The following is a 21,730-nucleotide window of genomic DNA, read 5'->3' as shown; positions in this document are numbered from 1 at the left end:
TCACTCTCTCCTATGTCTTCATTGTGGATGCCATCCTGAGGATCCGCTCAGCTGAGGGGAGGCGCAAAACCTTCTCTACCTGTTCTTCCCACCTGACCGTTGTCCTTCTGCAGTATGGATGTGGAAGCCTCATCTACTTGTGTCCCAGCTCCAGCTACTCTCCTGAGCGGGGCCGGGTAGTATCTGTGGTTTACACCTTCATCACCCCTGTGCTGAATCCTTTGATCTACAGCATGAGGAACAGAGAACTCAAGGATGCTTTGAGGAAGGTAGTGATAAGATTTCTCCTGCTTGAAAAACAATGAGCATTCTGAATGATCCTCTGGATACTAGGGAGTAGAGATGCTGTGCCAACTTAATGAGATGGGGGTTGGGGCTTGCAGGCTAAGGCTTGATGCAGTTAGATTTTCCAGTCTCATTACTGTTCAGTGGTGGAGTTTGTTTTCTCAGCTTCAGAGTGGTCATTCTTCAACATGGGGATGAAGAATTCCTAAAGAATCTAAATGTTGAGGGCTATGAGGATTAGCAGACATGAGTGATATAACTTGTCAGTTTAAAACTGACAGTGAACGTAGCTCTCCTCTCCCAGTCATCATATGTAACATCTGTCTCATCTTGGACTTTTTTTTCCAGATACTGGTCTGAGGTTTATGGCAATTCTGAATACTGAACATGGAAAAGATCAAAACTAGCAGCAAGATAAACATTAGGCCCAGAACATTGTACTCTGACTTCTTTCCCATGATTCCCATTGCATAAAGTTTGAATTCCTTTGAGCATTTCATACATGAGTACTGTATTTACATCATTTCCATTTCTCCCTCTGTCCTCTCCAACTCCTCCATATCCTCCTGCTCAACCCACTCTCAAATTCATGAACTCTTCCCTAATTACTGTTACACACATGCACACACACACACACACACACACACACACACACACATATACATACAGCCCAAAGAATCCATTCAGTGTGGCTTATTTGTTTTATTATGCAGCCCAAGGTTAGGCATTGTAGATGAATGAAGGTGTGTGATGGAGGGTTTGGTGTGCAGTTGGTTCTTGACCAGGAACTTACTAGAGCGACTAAAGAGGCTCCTCCTTGTTAGACCCAAGGCAGGTCTGACCTAAGGAGCTAAAGCTTGCATTTATTTATTTATTTATTTATTTATTTATTTATTTATTTATTACCTTACTGCTCCCCTCCCAGTTACTCCACTCACAATCCTTTCCCCATTCCCCCTCTCCTTCTCCTCTGAGCAGGTGCGGGACCCTCTGGGTATCCCCTCACCCTGGCACTTCAAGCTTCTGAGAAGGTAGGCACTTCCTCTCCCACTGAGGCCAGACAAGGCAGCCCAGCTAGAAGAACATATTCCACATACAGGCAACAGCTTTTGGGATAGCCCCCGCTCCAGTTGTTCAGGACCCACATGAAGACCAACCTGCATATCTGTAACGTATGTGTGAGAAGACCTAGGTCCAGGCTGCATATGTCTTTTGGTTGGTGGTTCAGTCTCTGAGAGCCCCAAGGGTCCAGGCTAGTTGATACTCATCCTGTGGAGTTTCTATCCCCTTAGGGGTTGCAACCCTCCCCTCTTCTTCCATAAAAGTCCCCAAGCTCCAACCAGTGTTTGGCTTTGGATGTCAGCATCAGTTGGTGGGTGGAGGGCAGCCATGCTACACTCCTGTCTGCAAGCATAACAGAGTATCATTAATAGTGTCAGGGATGGGTGCTTGCCCATGGGATGGATCTCAAGATGGGCCAGTTATTGCTTGTTTGTTCCTTCAGTCTCTGCTATGGAGCCAAAGCCTTTAACCCTACAATTTCCCAGTGTGGGTGAGGAATTGGGATTGGGAAGGTATTGTAAGTTATGGGGGAAAGGCAGAAACAGACCTCTTCTCTGTGAGCTGAAGATTTTAGCTGCAGAAAGGAAGAAAGAATTCAAGAAGAATAAAAAAAGGTAGAATATACACTGATCCCCTTACATGAAAATAGCTTTGAGATTGGCTGAGACATAAAAAATGTATCCACTCTAGAACTTCAGCTAAGCATAGCCAATAAATATTGTTGGTTACAGGAGCCTCAAGATTTATCATGCCATCCTTTCAATTGGCATAGATAGAAAGTTATATTATAGTTTGGCTATACAATCCAAACTAACTTATAAAGAAATACAGATGCCTTACCTACTCAAACAGAGTAGAAAATCATCTTTGACTAAGTTGTACACACTGCCATTCTATACATTAATGCAGAAATGTATATTGCCTCTAAAAGCTTATATGTTCACAGAAAAACAAAGCAAAACAAAACAAAACAAACCAACAACCAACCAGACAAGCATCCCTGACAAGATTCACCCTTGGGGATGCTGAGAAGCTGAGACACATTGTCCCAGCATCCTGCCTGATCTTACTTCTTATTGCCTTAATAGCTGTTTCATTAGAACTTGCTTCTAGGACATTTTCAAAGAAAGCTGATGATCCCAGATCACCTCATTTGTTCCAATCTTACAGACTGGTCCAGTCAGGACTTTACTTAAGCCTGAACTTTCTCAGCATGCAGAAACTGGACACTAACTGTTTCAGCAAGCTTTCTTAAGACTTGACCATTTTCTTAATTTTCATGGGCCCACAAGAGGGAAAAATGACTCTTCAAATCAGCAGGAAGCAATTTTAAGGAAATGATGCCCCATTCCCAAGATGTGGGATGGATGGTTTTGGTGGTTCTATGGATAATGAGTATTTCTTGTCATTTATGGGGTTGGGTACAAATTGTAATGGTCTTGGATCAGGGAGGAAACAAAGTATAGGAGGTTATACTCAGGAAGTTCTCTCTTTTTCTTTCCTCTGTCTTTCTTTCTCTCCTATCTAGTGTTAGGGAGAAAGGGGGGAGAAGAAATAAAAAGAAAAAAAGGGGAGAAATAAGAATAATATAGAAATAATATAAAAAGGGATAGATTATTGAATCTATTCTTAGACCAAAGACTATTTATTAATAAGTCATACATTGGTATAGATCTTTGTATATTGATACAAAACTAAGGTTATATTTAGTTATATTTGGCTACAACATACTATGTATCAACTCTGTTTAAGGTATTGTACCTATATAATTCTTAAAAATGCAATGTTCTAATCCATTTGAAATCTGCTCTTGCAAACTGTTTAGGATAAATAAGAAATACAAGTTAGTACTTAGACAATCAAACTCACAGTCATGTTAGATACTAGTCTAATTTATTGCAGAAATATCTCTTCAAAATTGAACAGGTAATAATAGCTAAAAACAAACAATTCAGATATGCTATATATAGATGGTCTTCCAAAACCCCAGTGATCTACAGGGTATGGCATTTAAAGATGTTTTATTATTAAAAGATCTTTTTTTGACAAGGCAGTAGGTCTGTTCCTAGCAGCACCCTCATTCCACTTCAATGAAGATGAAGGTGAGCATCAAAGAACCTCCATATGGAATATGCTTCTTATATGGCAAGCTGCCACTGGAGGGGAATGCCCTTTCATCAATTGCAGAAACAATACTGTCCAAACTGGACAAACAAGACGCAGGAAAGTCTACTGCCAAGCTTTACAATGACAAGATAGGCAAGTCCTTCATAATTCCTGCTTCACAAAAAAGTCTGTCACATACTGGGCCTGAAGGCTGAATATGGATGCTCCTCCAACAGTATAGAGACAATTTTTGGGTGACTGTCCAGGCAGCCAGAAACTACTGTCCGTTCATAGTTTTTTAAGCTGCTTGCTTTGCAATCCCTGCCTACTCAAGTAAGATTTATTCCTTCTCTGACAGGGTTGAAGCTTAAATTGTCAGGACTTAGAAAAATGTTATAGGGTCTATACAAGTTATGATAGAAAATGATTTAAATAAGAGCTCTAATTCACCAAGATAGGACAGATAGTAGAGTGCTTTCTCAAAAGTTGCCAAATACAAATGGGTTAGACACTGTGAATATAATTCTTACCAGATGGTTTTCATAATTGTTAATATTGTATAAAATGTATTGATGTAAAAGAGCCTTTTACTAAAAGGGGGAAATGTAGAGAAAATCTCTTGTAAGCATCACCTGTCAATAAAAAAGCCGACAGCCAATGAACTGAGGCAGGAAATAGGAGGTTGGACACTGGCAGGAAGAGAGAGGATTTTGGGAAATAGGAGAGTACCAAAGAGAGAGAAAGAGAACGTATGAGACAGACTGAGTACAGGGATATAAACCAGCAGGTAGATGAACTCAGGAAGACGCTGAAGAGACATAGAATCTGGCCAGAACAAATGAAGTGGTAGACATAGAATAGTTTAAATGGTTAAATAAGTTAAGAGCTTGTCGGGGAATGAGCCAAAGCTTATAGCCTAGGCATTTTATAATAAATAATTAGTCTCTGAGTCATTCCAGAAGCCAGAGCTGAGTTCCAAGGACAGCCAGGGCTAGACAAAGAAACTGTCTCGAAAAACAAAAAATAAAAAATAAAAAAAAGAAAACAAAAAGAAATAAAAGAAAAAGAAAAGCAGATTTGATTTTTTACACTGTTTAGGTGTAATAAATATTGTTTGATCAGACAGTTGTGATCATTATGATACTGATCAAAATGATACCTGCTTACCACAGGGTTGCTCACTGCGTGCAAATGCCAATGTGTAGTTTTGTTATAAATGAAGAAAGCAACCTCCTTTTTGTTTTGCATGAATATGAACATGTGCTCTGTGCATGTATACACTTGTGTAAATGAGTATTTTCATGTGTGCAGGAGCACACGTGTGTCTTAGTTCTATAACCGTGAAGCAACACTGTGACCAACATAACTTTTATAAAAGAAAGCATTGCCTGGCAGTGGTGGTGCACGCCTTTAATCCCAGCACTTGGGAGGCAGAGGCAGGCAGATTTCTGAGTTCAAGGCCAGACTGGTCTACAGAGTGAGTTCCAGGACAGCCAGGGTTAGACAAAGAAACTGTCTCAAAAAACAAAAAATAAAAAATAAAAAAAAGAGAAAAGAGAAAGAAATAAAAGAAAGCATTTAATTGGGGGCTTGCTTACAGCTTTAGAGGGTTAGTCCATTTTCATCACGGCAGAAAGCAGACAGGCATGGTGCTGGTGCAATAACTGAGGGCTTTAGATTTTGATCCATAGGCAGCAGGCAGAGACACAGACACTGGGCCTGGCTGTAAGCTTTTGTATCTTCAGTGTTCACTCCTAGTAATACACCTCCTCCAACAAGGTCCCATCTCCGGATCCCCTCTAAACTGTACATGAACAGGGGACCAAGCATACAAATATATGAGCACGGGGGGCATTCTCATTCAGAGCACCACAATAGGTTTGTATGTAGAGGCCAGGAGGTGATGCCAGGTGCCTTCATCAATAGTTCTCCACTTTATTGAGGCAGGGTCGTTTGTTATATCTGGAGTTCATGGATTCCAGTGAGTCTAGGTAACCAACTTGCTCCAGTGATCCTTGTCTCAGCCTCCCTAGGCTGGAACGCAGGCAGCTGCCGTGCTATGGGTTCTGGGGATCCAAATTCTTCCATTTTCATGGTAAGTGCTTTAGCCACTGGCCCTCACTCAGTCCTGACTCTCTTCTGCAGGTAATGTTGTCAGTGAATACTAAGAACTTTATTGTGTACATGACTGAACATTTCCAGGAATTTTCAGTTTCTCATTTTTTCTATTTTTTTTGAATATATATATTTTTCTCACATAATACAGTTTTCCCTCCCAGTCCCTTCCTCCCTTCTTTCCCATCTGGATGTACCCCCTTTCTGTCTCATTAGAAAATAAACAGGCTTCTATGAGATAATAATCAAATATAATAAGATAAAACAAAAAACCAACATTAGAATTGAACAAAAGAAGGAAAAGAGCCCAAGAGAAACAAGAAATAGAAACACTCGTGCGTGCACTCAGAGATCCCATCAATACACTAAACTGGAAGCCAGGCATAATCTTGTGCAAAGTGATGTGTCTGTAAAAGAGAAAGAGAAAGGAGATGTGTTCTAGTGCATGTGTGGTGAGGGTTGGGGAAGCAGGTGCCTTGGCAGGCCCATGCAGGGATATCCCTTCCCCGAGTGACCAGCCACATGACAGTATAGTGTAGAATAGAGTTTATTCAGGGTATGAGGAAGGGAGTTAACAGGGTAGTAGATGCAGAGAAAGGTAGAGAGAGGAAGTAGAGGAGAAGAGGAGTAGAGGCTGGCCATGAGCATATGGAGAGAGAGGGGAAAGGGGAACTGGGAAGGGGTGAAGGGGACAGAGAGCAAGAAGGGAAGAGCAAGAGCAAGAGAGCAAGAAAGCAAGAGAGGGAGGATGGGGGCAAGCAGCCCCTTTTATAGTGGGTCAGGCCTACCTGGCTGTTGTCAGGTAATTGTGGTGAGGAGCATACCTGGCTGTTGCCAGGTAACCGTGGGGTGGAGCTTAGACAGAATGCTAACACAAAGGGCCAGTAGGGTAAAAAGAAAGAAGGAAATAAAATAAATAAAATAAAATGAAAAATAAGATGCATGTTTTAAAAAGAAGAAAAGAAAATTGAAGAGAAAAGCGTTGTCATGGCACTGTAAGACAAAGAATCTCCAACAATGCCATCGAATTAATTTTCTGTTGGTCATCTACTGCTGGGCATATCCAGAAGAATAGCTTGTTCCCTAGTAAGACTCCCTTGGAGAAAGTTAAATTTTCATTTGCACATGGTTATGAAACTGGGACCTGGATGGATGCAAGATTGAAAAATCTCCTCCTCAGGCCTTTGTGTTCTGAAGTGGAAAACGACAAAGCCTGTTAAGTTTCAAACCAGGGACAAGTGGCTGAGGTGCCTATTTAACATATCAACGCTGTGGACCTGGCCTTCAGGTTCTCCCAGCATCCTTCACTCCTTACCTGTTACTGGTTGTGGCTTGCCTACCCTCTACCTTGAACTTTCCAGCCCAGGGCCTGGGCTGCCCTTCCCTCAGCAGCTCTTTCCTATATAATCCGGACATTTTGGTGACCTACCCTCCCTTGGGCTCCTTTTGGATTTTTGGCCTCCCTTGCCCTCTCTACCTCCTCACATGGTTCAGGGTCATGAGCACTCTGGATTCCCAGATGTGCCTGCCTCTGGCTCTTCTCTCTTACATCTCTAGAATACACTTCCTTCTCCAGCAAACCTAGGAGCAGTAATGCCCTTTCCTTTTTGCGTCTTTTCTTTTTTCTTTTCATTCAAAGACATGAATTGCAAACCTGAGAAAGCAACCAGGGAAGTGACACTTAGTCTGTCTGTATACTATCATATTGTCTGCAAATAAAGATTTGACTTCTTCCTTTCCAATTTGTATTTCCTCGATCTCCTTCAGTTACTGCTCTAGCCAGGCTTTAAAACGCTTTGTTGAATAGGAATGAAGACAGTCCACAATCTTGTCTTGTTTCTGATTTTAGTGGGATGGCTGTTAGGGTACACTGTGGGAAGGTATGTCTCCGTGTACTCAATTGTTAATTCTGTACTAGCTGACAGCACCACCCTCACAGTTTGTAAATACTCGTTCTTCTTTACCCACCTAAGGCAATCTAGAATCGTATCTGATTGGCTGTAATAAAGAGCTGACAGTCAGTAGCTGGGCAGGAAATGGAGGGCGGATCTTCTGGGCAGAGAGAGGGACACTGGGAAAAGAAATGAGACTTGGGGATTTAGCCAGGGGACCTGGAGGTGAATGGAGGGGGATGAACGGAGGGAGGGACCAGCGTGGAGCAGAGAGAGAGAGAGCTGGCTACATAGAGTGCTAGGATTCGTAGGGTTAGAGATGGCCTAGCTGGAAGGCCTAAGCTTTAAAATATTAAAAAGCTTCTGTGTCATTATTTGTTTTGCTGGCGGGTCCAAGGCAGTCATGCTATAAGATTGCTTTGAGTTTGTCTCCATTTATGTTGGTGTTGGCTATGGTTTTGCCGCAAACCATCTTTATTATGTTTAGATGTGTTCCTTGTATACTTGATCTCTCTAGAACTTGTACCATGAAGGGGTGTTAAATTTTAGTTTACTTATATGGTAGAATACATTTATTGATTTTTGTATATTGAACTATCCCCATATTTCTGGAATGAAGCCTACTTAATTATGGTGAATGATTTTTTTGGTGTGTTCTTGGATTCAGTTTGCAAGTACTTTATTGAGAATCTCTGCATCTATGTTCATAAGAGAAACTGGTCTGTAATTCTCTTTCTTTGTATGTCTTTATTGGCAACGGTGGCCTCAAAAAACGAACTGGGCAATGCTTCTTTTTCTATTTTGTGGAATAATTTGAGGAGGAGTGCCTTAACTTTTATCTCAAAGCTTGGTAGGATTCTGTACCCAAACCATTTGGCCCTGGGCATTTTCTGATTTAGAGACTTTTATTACTGTGTCATTTCCCCCCCCCCCTATTCATTGTTTTTTGAGACAATGTCTTTCACTGGCCTGGGGCTCACAACTAGGTAAATCTGGCTGGTTAGTGAACTCCAGGGATCTATTTATTTTCAGTTCTGGGATTATGGCATGTATCACTGTGTTTGATTATTATTATTATTATTATTATTATTATTATTATTATTATTATTTTTAAGTGTGTTCTGGGAATTGAACTCAGGTCCTCATATTTGTGAGGAAACCACTTTATTGAGCTATCTCTTAAGCTCTGATTTATTTTTTTTAAGTGTCTGGATAAAGGCAAGAATAATGGTGGAAGTTATAGGGAAGAAAACTTGTTCTGTATAATGGCTTTATAACAGTGTTGGTACCGTTCAGTCATAGAAGATACTACCTTGGGAGTATACAGAAAAACTGAGCAAGTTAAAATGACCAGTGACCACTAACAAAAAGGTGTTCCATGCTATGTATTGCCTTATCAAATGCACCTTTCTGGTTATATAATAGTCAGTGACTTTCATTGTCTTACAGCTATTGTCCAGCTGTGTAAATTGAGACAATCAGTAGTAACCAAAGTGCTTCTATTCATGGAGATGCGAAGAACTTTGTCTACAGGAAAAGCACAGTTTCTTCTCCCACCTCCCCAGAGCTAGTTTTGCATCAAGTAACCATGCCAGCCTTTCTGCTGTTTGTCTGTGGATCTGAATGAGTTTTACCTCTTACTAGTTGCCTCATTAATAAGCTAAAAAATTAAAATATATTCATTTTATATTTGCATGAGTCACAATTTTCCCCTGTTGAAATCAATTATATCCTTTAAAATAATTTTCTGGGACTTATTTTTTTTTTTTTACTTGTATAATTGTTTTTGCCTACATATGTCTGTACACCACATGTGTGCAACCTCTGCAGAGCCCAGAAGAGGGCGTTGCATCCCCTGGAACTGTGTGTCACCATGTGGATGCTGGGAATTGAACTCAGGTCCTCCAGTCGGTGCTCCTTACCGAAGGGCCATTTTTTGCAGCCTAAAATCAATCACGTCTTAACTGGAATCCTTTGTTCTTGCTTTGAAATGAATCCATCCTCCTTCCTCACTTCTGTCCAGATTTCAGATGTCTACACTTCAAGAGTTCTTCTTCACTGTAACCCCTCTTACTGGAGAGGTTGAAACAGGAGGATGGCAAGTTCAAAGCTTGCCTGGGCAATTTAGCGAGATTCTGTCTGAAAGTAAGGAGAAAACAAAAGGGTTGATGCTAGAGAATGAACTCAGAGATGCAATGTTTTTCAAGTGTTTGCTAGGCGGGAGGTTCAAGCCCTAGTCTTAGGGTTTATGACCACCAGGGGTCGTGGAAACTTTCGCTAGTCCTGGCTAGGCCAGCGTCAGGACTTGAGCAGGAGGTCAGAGAGAACCGCAGGGCTGCCTTTAACAGCTCAAGCCCTGCCTTACTTGACTATCTTTATGGCAGCGGAGGAAGTCAATAGGAGCGTGCACATCGCACAGGGTAAAGTTCGGTTATGATTAAGAAAGTATCTATGGTCTTTAAAATTGAACGCAAAGCGGAGGGTCGTTCTCGAACTTGAGAGCAAGTCTTCACTAGCGCCAACTACTCCGGTCGATACGCCATTTGTTACCCAAAATCAAATAGGGAGGGGAAGGGAGAGGAATAGGAGCAGGGTTGAAGAGGTAGGGCAGTGGGAGGAACCACACTTTTCTAAAAATTCTTCAAATCCCGGGGCTCTTGAAAGCAAGGGGGAGAGAGGTGGGCGTAAAATTTCCAAATCAAACGTCTTTGTCCTACAGCCCTGCTCGGTAGTTACAAGTCAGTTGCTTCTTTTCTCGTACAGGCTTCGCAGCAAATTGCTAAGCGGTCTCTGATTTATATAGCCATGGAAACGGACTCCTCTAGATATCCTCAAGTTATTCAAATTGGTAGAAAAAGGTGACTGGACTGCCTACACGTCTTCGAGAGGCCCCAAAGCCACTAGCATCATAATCCCCAAATTCCTCGCCGCAGCCTGGTCCAGAGCATCTCATTTGCAGTTATGCCTCACCGGAACAAATCTCTGAGCCCGGACCGCACAGGTTTTATACCTCGCAGGTCCCCTTCTTTAAGGCGGAATATCTCTTGACCATCATCAGAACGTTTTCCCCCATCAAAGGGAGCAGGAACCAGCTTGTCTTCCACCTGACGAGTCCGCAGAGGGCTGGACAAATAAGAACAGTGCGGAAAATACGGAATCGAAGCCAGACAGATCCCCTCTCTTTTTCTCTGCCTTTCGGGGGATGGGGTGGGGGGGATTACCCCGAATGCTTCCGGCGTTGGAGCGCGCGCTGGCCCTTTAAGCAGGAGCGCGGGGCGCGGCCCAGGTACGGGGCGGACCCAGGGGCGGGCGAGCCCTGAGCCGGCGCGGTCTCGTAGCCGGATTTGGAGCGCGGCGCCGGCGGGGGCCGGAGGGGGCGGCGCGGCGGACCTCGGTGGCCTCGGACGCTCCTCCTCGAGAGCGGCCGCCGCCCGCCTCCGCCCGCGCTAGCAGCTCTCTCGCCCCGGCCGGCACCCGCCGCCGCTCCAGGCCGCTCACTTGGGACGCGCTCACCTGAGACCAGGCGCCCGCCTCCCTCACCTGGGCCAGGATGAAGGACCGGCTGGAGCAGCTGAAGGCCGTGAGTCCGCGGCGTTTGGGGATCAGGCGGGCCCGGGGCTGCGGGGATCCGCCTTCAGGAGAAGTGGCGTGGGCGAGGGGCTTCTCCTAGTTCCCCTAACCCAGGTCGCAGGGGTGCCCTGCGCGCTAGGCCTCACTCCCCCAAGCCCCCGCCTCATCCCGCGGAGCTTTGCACCCTCCCCTCCCCTGCAGGGTCATGTGCTCGGTGATTCATCACCTAGCTGCGATTTCCCTGGACGCCCGTAACCCTCTTACCGCTGCTCCCCTGAAGCTGGACAGGGTTCCTCCAGAGCTGGACCCACTCGGGTACTTGAAATCAGCGGGGCTAATGGAGAACTCAGGGGGCTCACCTCACCAGCTGTCTTCTGCCGTCTGGCACTGTGCCCCAAACCGGCCTCCTCTCCTCTTTCTATTTCCCTCCCAGAGCACCGGGCAGGTCTACTCCATCCCCAGAGTAGCTGAGAGTTCCGGGTGACTTCCGGAGCGGTGAGCCTGTTAGGTGCTGGGATGGCTCCCCTCCTCCCATTCAGTGTTCTTTAATTATTTTGACTTGTACCCCCTGAGACAGTTGTGGTCGTCTGCGGCACACAAGCTGAACAGCTTAGGCCACTTACTCTTTTGAGCCTATTTCCTTGTCGGTCAAGGGAGAATCTTTCTTCCGTATAGGTCTGTTACGAAGATTGAATAACACAATGGGATAGGGAAGTGCTGAAGCATCAATTTTTTGAGATACAGATTCATATAATAAATTATTGACTACATTCTATGGGACAGGGCTAGTGTGAAAGCTTAACCCACCGGGTGATACAGGCTGCCATTTAATGGGATGTAAAGTGCAGCCCTGGATACTCGCAGTTGGAGCCCGCCTCCTAGCTAGCCTAGAAGTGCATTGGCTCAGACTCAGACTAGACCTGGTGAAGGTCTCGCCCGGGAGTCTTCCCAGGCGATTAATGAGCTCCTTACGGTAGGGAAGTATTAGTCTGCATTAGCACTGGGGCTTTGTCCAGGCCCTGCTGCTTACTGGTTACCCTTTAAACTCCAAGCTTAAGTTTTGTTATCGGTAAAATGAGTAGTTGTGCAAGCTAAAAAGCAAATGAGCTGCAGAAGAGCCCTTCATATGGCACCTAGGACTTATCCTAGTAACTTAATGATTTTTGTTTTTCTGTTTTGAAATAGAAATGTTGGTGACAGTGCGTTGGTGTTGTAATTGTTTTACTTTCTCCTCCCTTGCAGGGATGAGATCTTCCTCACCCGGTTTGCATGCTCTGGGTCCTGGGTTGTAGAGTAGGTTTGGGAGATGGAGAAACACAAGAAGGAAGAGACAGTTGCTTATTGTGGGAGCCCCAAATTTGCTTTTTCACATTAGTGCCTCAGGGCATCCTGGTTAGCTGAAGGGCTAACTCTACTTGGTGCTCTTTTGTAGTTGGGGAAACCTGGTGGAGCTCAACTCTGGATGGCAGGGATGCCCCTTGCCAAAAAGAGTTCAAAGCTCAACAGCAGTCAGAGGCAGCTCCCTTTCCTTAGTCGGGAAGTCTATTTCAAGACTAAGATACTTACTCCCTGGTTGTCAACAAAGTAATCTTAAGTGAGCCTTGAGTTCCAAGAAGAAGGCATTTTCCAGGGAACTGGAGCAAGTTAGCCTCTGTAAAATGCAAGAGAGATGCTAGCTGGTGCTATATCATGGTAGGGTTCTAAAGCCACAGGGAGATCGCTGTCCTGTTTCAGAGCAGTGCAATACAAAGAGGATGGGGTTGAGGTTCAAAGGCTTCTGTAATTGAGGCCTTGACACTTCATAGCTGGGATCCATTTGCAGCCTCACCTCTGTGCTGCTGCTTCCTCTGCCACTGCTTCTTCTTGATTGTTTTTACTTACTCATTGACAGTTTCATACATGGATACAATGTATCTTAATCACATCCCACCCGAATCCTCCCTCCGCTCTCCTCAGATAACCTCCAATACATTTAACAGTCTCATACCTTCATGTCTTCTCTTTTCCTCTTTAAAAAATTTATATAACCAACTGAGTCTAGTAAGGACTGCCTGCATGCAAATCAGTGTGGGGCTGTCTACCAGACCATGGGTAGCCTGCCAAAGGGACACACTCCACAAGGAAGAAAAGTGATTCCCCCTTTCCTAGAAGCTATCAACTGCCAATAGCGATTCACCTAGGGGTGGAGCCTCACGTGCCCTCCCCAGTCTGTGATGGAATGTCAAGTGACTATGTGCCAGCAGTCACAGCTTCTGTGTGCTATAGCCATGCCGTGTCTGGAAGGCAACATTTCATAGCACTCTTCCCCATCCTCCGGCTCTTCAGTTCTTTCTGCCTTCTCTTCACCATAGTTCAGGAGTCTGGATGGTGATAGCATAAATACCCCGTCTGGGGCTGAACACGGAACTGCCACTCATTTTCAACACTGAGCAGTTAGGAGTCTCTGCATTGGCTGCTGCCCATTGTACATAGAAGGTCTTCCGATTAAGGTTGAGGTTAAGTATGACCATAAATACTTCCAGGGCAGTTTGACAGCATGACCGTTTAGCAAAGCATCAGTTGTAGTTACACTCGCCTCCAAGCTCCTTGATGCTTCCTTTGTAAAAGAGAAAACTCGGTTGATCTTAGACGATGCTTCTGCCATTATTAATGGTTTCTGGGAAGAACGTTGAGGTTTCTGAGCATTACCAACCGTACTGTGTTGTATCACCCCCTTCCTCTACGCCTTTTCTTTGGTAACAAGATAGGGTATGATCTGTCTCTCATTCCTGTTATCTACAAAAAAGGTTTGCCAACCCGCATGCAATACATTTCCCATTGAGAAGCCTATGCAATGTCTTTCTAAACCCAGGGGAGAGAGGGTGATGGCTGTCTTTAGATAGCTGGGGCTGTGTCATGTGCTTGAGCTTAGTTTCACTGTGAGTAGATAGGAGGCGGAGGGGAAGGCATGGGGTAGAAATCAGAAATCTTTAAGAAAGTAATTTTTTTTTTTACAAATGTAATTAGCTGCTCAAAGATTGGGCAGGCCAGGTAAATAGATTCTCCCAGCATGAGAGGCAGGCTGGGGTGTTGATCGCTTAGGAATCTGAGCATCTCTTGAGGGAGGGAAGATGAAGTATAGGAGATTGAAGGCCTCCATGAACCCCGGGAGTGTATGTTTTTGTGAGATGCTAATTATTATTATTTGTCTTACTGTTCTGGAGGCCCCAAGGATTGGGGCCTCAGAGTCACACCTGTCAAGCTGATCATCAGTCTTTCCCTCAGGGTCTCTGTGCAGGTGAAGTGACATAATCTGTGGTGGTCATCTACTGCAGTACAGGTGATCTGTCCACACTTAACTCCCTGGGAGCAGTGTCCACCCTAAACCACATCTGGTTCTAAGGCTGTGGTCACAAGACCTGGCTTAGCTCATCTGACTTAGCCTCCTGAGGGGCTGCCATCAGCATTTTCTTGTTTATCTAGGAGTTTGCCGGGAATGTGCAGTGACTGCACCCCGCCCTCCTGCTCTTCTCACACACCTCTCAGTAACTGAACTTTGAATCTGCTGGACAATTCCTGACCCAGGAGCCTTTTGTGTGGTCCTGTTTTTACTCAGTAAACATTTACTAACTGCCTATTGTGTGCCAGGCCCTGCTGAGATGCTGGGATGTACTAGTGAGCAACTTTTGTCTCTGGAGCTTAGGAGGTTCACAGTTAGGTAGAAAGAACAAAGGGCTAGACAGTGTAATTCTTGGGATAGAAGCAACCACAGGAAGATCCTTTGGACTGGCATCTAGGAGATAGGAGTTAAGTCTGGGGTGCCCTTCCCAGCAGTAGTTTTTGAGTGGAGATCCCTCTTCAAATCTGATATAGTCTCTTCAAATGCAAATAGAATTTATCTGGAAGAACACATGGATCCTAGGTTTTCCCACTTATTCTCTCGTCGGTGAGTGCATTTGGTGAACAAAGCATTAAGAACATAAAAACGTGCATTGTAACATCAAAAGGAATGCGTGTGTGTATGTGTGTGTTCATGCTACATCCTAGCCATCATAATTCAGAACTTTTAGAACTGTATGTATCTTGCTGCATATGAGGTTTGACAGAATTATTATACAAAGTCCTTATTTTAAAGGATAATGGGTCAAATAGGGAAAAACAAATGTATTTCATGGAAAGAGAAATGAGATTAGAACCTCATAATGAAAACAGAGCAGCCAGTGATCTTTAGTATCAAGGTCAAGACTTTGGACCCCCCCTATAGACTTAACAAGCAAAACTGAAATGACTTGCATGTATTGGACCTTCTAAGACCAGGACCACTGGACCATTGGACCGGCTAAGACCAGCACCCTGTTACCAGGGAACAGTAATGAATTAGTCACTCCGCAGCCTAGGCTTGGCCTTTTACTCTGCCTGTCTTGGCCTTGCTGCTACCTAACGGCCTGTACATGTCCTTCCCCACAGGAAGTTCAGGGTCTCTGAGGAACAAAGTTCCTTAGGGTAGTGTTCTGTGGTAATCCTGTCAGAAATAAGGGGCTGCACTTCTGCTTTTAACCTTCAGTGCTTGCCCAGGTGCCTTGGATCATAAGGAATCTCAGTATACCAACTTGTCCTTTGTTGAGATTTTGTCTCATTTTAGTAATAGTTTTTTTTTTTTTTTTTTTTTTTTTTTACTGGCATCTTGTAAATTGTGATATTCTTTTTTATTTATTTTTTATTAGATATTTAGTAATATGTTTTCTAACCAGTCTGGATCCTTCCTCGTCTCCTCTCTGTGCCTGGGAGGATTCATTTCCTGGGAGGGATGTTTTGCTGTGTATAGACAGAAGCAGAGATGAGAGTGATAGGGATTGAGTGGGGATTATAGACCCATCAGCTGGAGGCCAGAGAGAAATGCTTGGACCAGAGAAGGGGATTAATTTTATTTTTATTCCTGTGAGCTTGGGGGAGGTTAGGACACTGGCAGGAGCCGCTCCATGCTGTCTTCTCTCCTCCCAGTGTTTCCTTCCGACCATTGTTGCCCCTGCCCCACTCCCCAGGCTCATTCTTCAGCAGCAGTCACTCCCTAACTGCATCCTAGGATGCTTTCCACCCAGTCCTGCTGCTGTGTTATTTTGCAACTAAATAAGTTACTGCTTTTTTTAAAAAAAAACTATTACTACAGAGTGGGTTTTAAACTACCTTCCGATAACTTCATTTTCATTTTTTTCAAGACAGGGTCTCACAGTATAGTTGTGGCTGTCCTGGAACTCACTATATAGAACAGCCTGGCCTTGAACTCTGCCTGCCTTTGCCTTCCAAGTGCTAGGATTAACATCATGTGCCACTGCACCTAGCTTCACTAGCTTCTTAATGAATTACACTTTGTCTTCTGTATCGTCTGTTTAAGTAAGACTGGTGACTCAAATACTTGTCATGTGAACTATAGCAAGTATCACTTATTGAGTAGATTACTTTCGTCCAGGACTTTGGTTTGATGCCTGGCACACCTTCTCTCCAGTCATCTCTGTTCTACAAGATGAGGTGGTGGTGTATGTCATTTCCCTTTTACAGGCAAGGCATGTGAGGCTTGGATTTGACTGATATACATACTTAGCCTGGAAGTGATGGTGTCAAGAATGAACATGCTTGTTTTGCCTTTTGAGTCATCTTCCCATACTGTGTCCTTCCACCCCGCACTGTACTTTGTATCCCCTCCCCATGAGCAATAAGTCCTCTGGGGCCCCAGTACCCAGTATTCTGCATGGTAGTCACATATTATACTTTCTCTGCCTGCTGGTTTGCTTCAGCTTGGCTCTTATACATCCTTATTCATATCATGGTTGGCATTTCTTGTTCCATTCCCTGTGGTTGGTGAGGCTTTACCTGCTTGGAGTAGAACATTTACTCAGGGACTCCATAACTTTGTTAATGAAGCCAAAAGTCACTGGTTCATCCCCAAGGTGGATGAATTCCAAGGCTCTTCCCTTTATTAAAATTCCAATTTAGGATGTCACAGAGGCTGTCTTTGATCAGAAAGACAGTGACAGACAGACATGTGGATACATAAGTGAAAACCCAGCTACTTCATTTTCTCCCTGGTAAAATCCTCATTCCCTGAGGCTGGGCTCTGGTGTCATCACTATGGGATAGCAAATGCATTAACCCTGCATTCCCTGACTCCATAGAATTCTTTATTTTGTTGACATAAATATAGTCATATAGCTAATATAGTATTATTATTGTATTAGTTTGCATATGTATACATATACATATATACAAACTTTTTTTTCTCTCTCCAGTTTTTAGTTTTCAGTAGCCCAGTCAGGTTCTGGACCCTGGAAAAAGCAGGGAACACATACTTCATTTATTTCTTACCCAGTTGAAGGGTGGAAAGCTGCATTCCAGTCCATTCTGTAGGTGAGCTGAGTTACTCCTATTGATGAATTTAGCTACTTGCAGATTTTGTAGTCCCAGACAGACTTTATCTCTAGCCTCCTTTATGTACAGCCCCACTTCAGCTTTTTCCTACCACTATCTTTCCTGCTAGGTCACCCTGCTTTGTGGCCTTTGGCTGTTTCTATGGCAACATTTCCCAGTGTGTGTGGAGACAGAGTGAAGTGCAGCCACTGCCTAAAGAGATTAGTAGAGCATGCACTACTGTCTGGGGATGCCAGCCGTCTGGGTTAGGGCAGCTTGGTATAGCATCAGGTTTGTTTACTTTTTTTTTTTAAATAATTTCTTTCTTTTAAAATACTTTCATATTTCAGAGATAGTGCAGAGAGATCCTTTCTGCATGTCTCACTTTTCAATGTACATTCATCAAACAAAGACACTGATACTGGCACAAGATTCCTCACTAAGCACCAGGGTATTTCTTTTATCCCACTAAAATCCCTTCTGTTCTAGAATTTAAGCCAGGACACCGCATTGTACCCACTTGTGCTTCCTCTGTCCCCTCAGAATTTCCCCCTCTTTCCTTGTTTTTCATGATCTCACTTTACATTCTACTTGTTGAAACAAACACTGAAATTACATCCCCACATGTTGAGTCAGTGTCTACCTACACGAGATCCAGAGTAGAACAGTGAATGTTTTCAAGAGAGGAGGGAGGTGGAGGAAGGCCTTGTGGGTAGATGCTACAGCTATAAATAAAGTTAGGAAGGTTAATTTCTTTGGAGTCACTCAGCTAAGGGACAATGCTCATTTCAGACCTCTCTTTGATATTATCTAATAATCCTCATTACTACATTACATTTACATGACATCAGCTTTACATTGTTTTGGAAATGCATGTTCCTGGGCCAGGGCTTCGAGCTGCAGCTGGGGTAGGGTCAGGGGTGGGAAGTTTCTTCAACTTGGTTGAAAACAGGCTTCCCTGGCTTGGGCACACACTCTTGGCAGGATAGCTGGCATCTTTCAGTACCAGTCCCTAGAAGATTAGTGTAGGGATTAAATGCCACGGTATAAAGTCTATATCTTAGAAGAGTTTTCAGCTCATCTTGACTGTCAGTCAGTGCTACCTGTTGATGTGGTGATTTGAGTATTATAGAAGGATCATGCTGGGAAGGAGGTTAAGGGGCCAGGTGAACGGAAGGATTCAACAGAGAGTTAGGAGGGAGTAAGACATTGTCAGTCCCTTCCTTCTCTGTTTCCCTAAAGGGTACTCAGTGGCCAGGATTGGACAGGAGGAAGAAGAGAGAATGTCCGAAAAGGAGTGAAGGAGGCTGGGGGAGGGGCCAAAAGACCTCAAGGGAAGCAGATCTCAGAAGGAGGAAGAAGAAACTATTTTGTGGGTTTTCTCTTACAGCTTCAAGGATGAGAGAGAATGCAGGGTGTGGTCTTCTCATTCAAACTGGTCTTGCTGGAAATTTTCTCTGTGTAAATCCTCAGTTTTCACAGTTTTCTCAAATGTTGCTCTGCAAACATTCTCTCATAAGCTTCCATCTCTGACAGGCTCTCTGTGTTCAGGTGAGGTTGGGCACTCTGTCTTCTCCCATGTGTAATTTCTCGTTATAATTGTTGCCCCCCTCCTCATGTGGTATTATAGTCACCTGTTTGCCTAGCTGACTACCAGTTTAGCAGGACTTGGAGAGCCAGGGATGCTGAGTTTGCCTCATGAGTCTCCAGCATTTGACTTGGCAAATGTTAGATGTTCTCCCTGTAGGATGAGTGAAGGAATACGGATGCCTGTAGGGGAGAAGGAGAGTATTTTGGGTGTGGAGGTTGATTATGAAACCTTGAGATCCTTCTCCAAGTTAATGTGGTAATGAAGACTAGAAGGTATCAAAGAGAGGTCTGGAATGAGCATTGTCCCTTAGCTGAGTGACTCCAAAGGAATTAACCTTCCTAACTTTATTTATAGCTGTAGCATCTACCTACAAGGCTTCCCTCCACCTCCTTCCTCTCTTGAGAACATTCACTGTTCTACTCTGGATCTGGCATAGGTCTTGAGAATCAAAACCAGGTAGGCAGTAACTGAACATGTAGGGATGGAATTTCAGTGTTTGTTTTAACAAGTAGAATGGAAGGTATTTTGAAAAATACATAGAAGATTAAGAAATGTTGACCCTGTACTAAGACACAAGAAAACCTTCAATTCTACAGCATATGAATTAGTGATAGCCTTAGAATAATAATACAATAATAGTCTCCCAGGTTTACCCATTGGAATTTCAAAAACTTCTTCCCAAATAATACTTAATATAAATTAAAACCAAAAGGACAAATCATTAGAAATGAATGATAATAAGAGTGATAAATTTGTGAGATTGTAGCTGGAGCACAATTCAGGGTTTTATTTTTTTCTTTTTCTTTCTTTTTTTTTTTTTTTAACTCATCAAAGGCTTAAAAATAAATGAAATTCTGGTTATATGGCTTTCTTCCTCGGTGACCTCTTAGAACTGGCATTGGAGTCACATGTATCGTGTACCCAGAGTTGCTCTAAACATTTTGTATGTAATAGCTGATGTGATCCTCACAAGAGTCTTGTGAGTAGAGTATTCGGGTCATGTTACAATTGAGGAAACTGAGGCAGAGAGAAGTATTCTGTTCAAGATGGCACCTCACAGCTGTGAGGTGTCATGCTGGGTCTTCACTATAAGTCATAGGTACATGCATATGTTCATATTCATGAACAGTGGTAGGGATAAATACACGCATAATATCTCTTTCATTTGAGCATATAGAGTCATCTAGCTTAGATTTATGGATGTTGTAGCATCCTCTGAAATAGGTGAAGATTTGTCATTGAGACTGTGGAGAGGCACCTTCAGGCACTAGAGCAGGAACAGGCATGAGCTCCCATGGCTCTGCTAGAGTAGAGTCCTAATGATGCTATTTAATAGCTGAATTGCTTTGGGTGAATTAATTAACCTAATTAGCAGTTACCATATCTGTAAGTGAGGAAAGTAATATTTGTCCCTCAGAGGGTTGATATGAGGCTTAGATAACACATTTGAAGTCATGGAAGTGCCTGTGATAAATATACATACATGTCATCTACTGTCATTGTTGTGACAGTGCACAGAATGAATCCTCAGGGGCTTTGGCTCTTGTCCTCTGGCTTGCTGGTCTTGGACTAATCTTATAATGACTTTATTCCTCAGGTCTCCTCCTTGTAGATAGGGCCAATGATTTGCCTTCAACTGCTCAGCTAGAACAAGATGGTGACAGTAAAAGCGGGAGGCTCACTAAGGTATCATTATCTGCCGATTTCCTCTTTATTCATATGACAAGAGTGTTGCAGGAGAAAGTCAGTGAAAAGAGGAAGTGCCTTCTGGGGGGGGGTTGGTACTGAAGAAAATTGTCCTTAGAAGAACTGGGCATTGGACAAGGGTCATCTGAGCCTTCAGTAGGGAACAGAGAACATTTGCTGTACCCACTGAGAATCCATATACTCACTTAGAATCTGGTTCTTTAAATCAAAGAGGGACAGATTACTCAGATTGGCCCCCCTCTGTGTGTATGTGTGCATGCATGTGTCTAATTCTCCATGAATAGTGGTGTCTGTCTTTGAGAGTCCACAGACCCTGGCCCTAGAGGAGGCAGTCTTAGAGCAGAGGGCAGCAGGGATGAGGAAAAGGGGATATAATCGTCCCTCTGAAATGGGTCAGGAGAAAACTGGGTTTATAAAGAGTCATCTATGCCTGGGGCAAAGAACTGTTTCAACTAGGAGAGATGATAGAAACACTTGTGCTCTCCTGTGCTCAGCAAGAAGGCTCCTTCCACAACCCACAGTCCTTTACTAGCCCTCTAAGGGGAATGATGGTGACCAGATGTCTCCTCTCTATTGATTCATCTCCCTTCCTCCCTTCCTCCCTTCTCCCTTCTCCCTTCCTCCCCCCTCTTCATCTCTAAGTCCCAGTGAAGGAAACTGCTCCTGCACACTGAAGAGGGATGTGAGGCCCTGGAGCCCACCAGCTGGGCTCCCCTTCCTTGACTATGCTGGGTGGTTTCTGAGGCACATTTGAGATAGCCTGAGGTTTTCCCAGACCACAGTGGGGAGCTTAGATCCTTACTTTGTGAGAAAAACCAATGTTTAACGAAGACATATATTGTGTCCAAGTTCTATAGCTGCAGTCTCTCAGCAAAGGGTGCTTCCTGCATGCCTGAGCTGCCAATTTCATGTTCCAGCCTTGAGTAGAGAGCACTTCAGTAAGAAGGGCTTAGAACAGAGGCCCTGTGCCCAAGCAGTGGCTCTGCAAATCAGCAGCTGCAAGACCTTGACTAATTGTAAC

At 43.8% G+C, this 21,730-nt stretch overlaps 2 protein-coding genes across 8 annotated transcripts in view; both read left to right on the top strand.

Moving 5' to 3' along the window:
- Positions 1–316, top strand: part of LOC116101046 (olfactory receptor 10V1-like) — a 44,352-nt gene extending 44,036 nt beyond the window's left edge. The window contains exon 2 of the mRNA XM_031384742.1: positions 1–316. Coding sequence (XP_031240602.1) covers positions 1–305 — 305 coding nt within the window. The 3' untranslated portion in view covers positions 306–316.
- A 10,418-nt stretch (positions 317–10,734) lies between these two features.
- The window catches only part of Stx3 (syntaxin 3), a 51,418-nt gene continuing 40,422 nt past the window's right edge, over positions 10,735–21,730 (top strand). For 2 of the 7 annotated variants that reach the window (XM_031389786.1, XM_031389784.1), the window contains exon 1: positions 10,740–11,040. In XM_031389786.1, coding sequence (XP_031245646.1) covers positions 11,011–11,040 — 30 coding nt within the window. In that variant the 5' untranslated portion in view covers positions 10,740–11,010. Of the gene's footprint in view, positions 11,041–21,730 lie in introns of all 7 variants that reach the window. The other 5 variants (XM_031389782.1, XM_031389787.1, XM_031389781.1 and 2 more) reach the window with 5 other exon arrangements.

The sequence above is a fragment of the Mastomys coucha genome, unplaced genomic scaffold, assembly GCF_008632895.1.
Source record: "Mastomys coucha isolate ucsf_1 unplaced genomic scaffold, UCSF_Mcou_1 pScaffold21, whole genome shotgun sequence".
NCBI classification, from domain to species: domain Eukaryota; kingdom Metazoa; phylum Chordata; class Mammalia; order Rodentia; family Muridae; genus Mastomys; species Mastomys coucha.
This window is presented reverse-complemented; position numbering and strand designations above follow the sequence as displayed.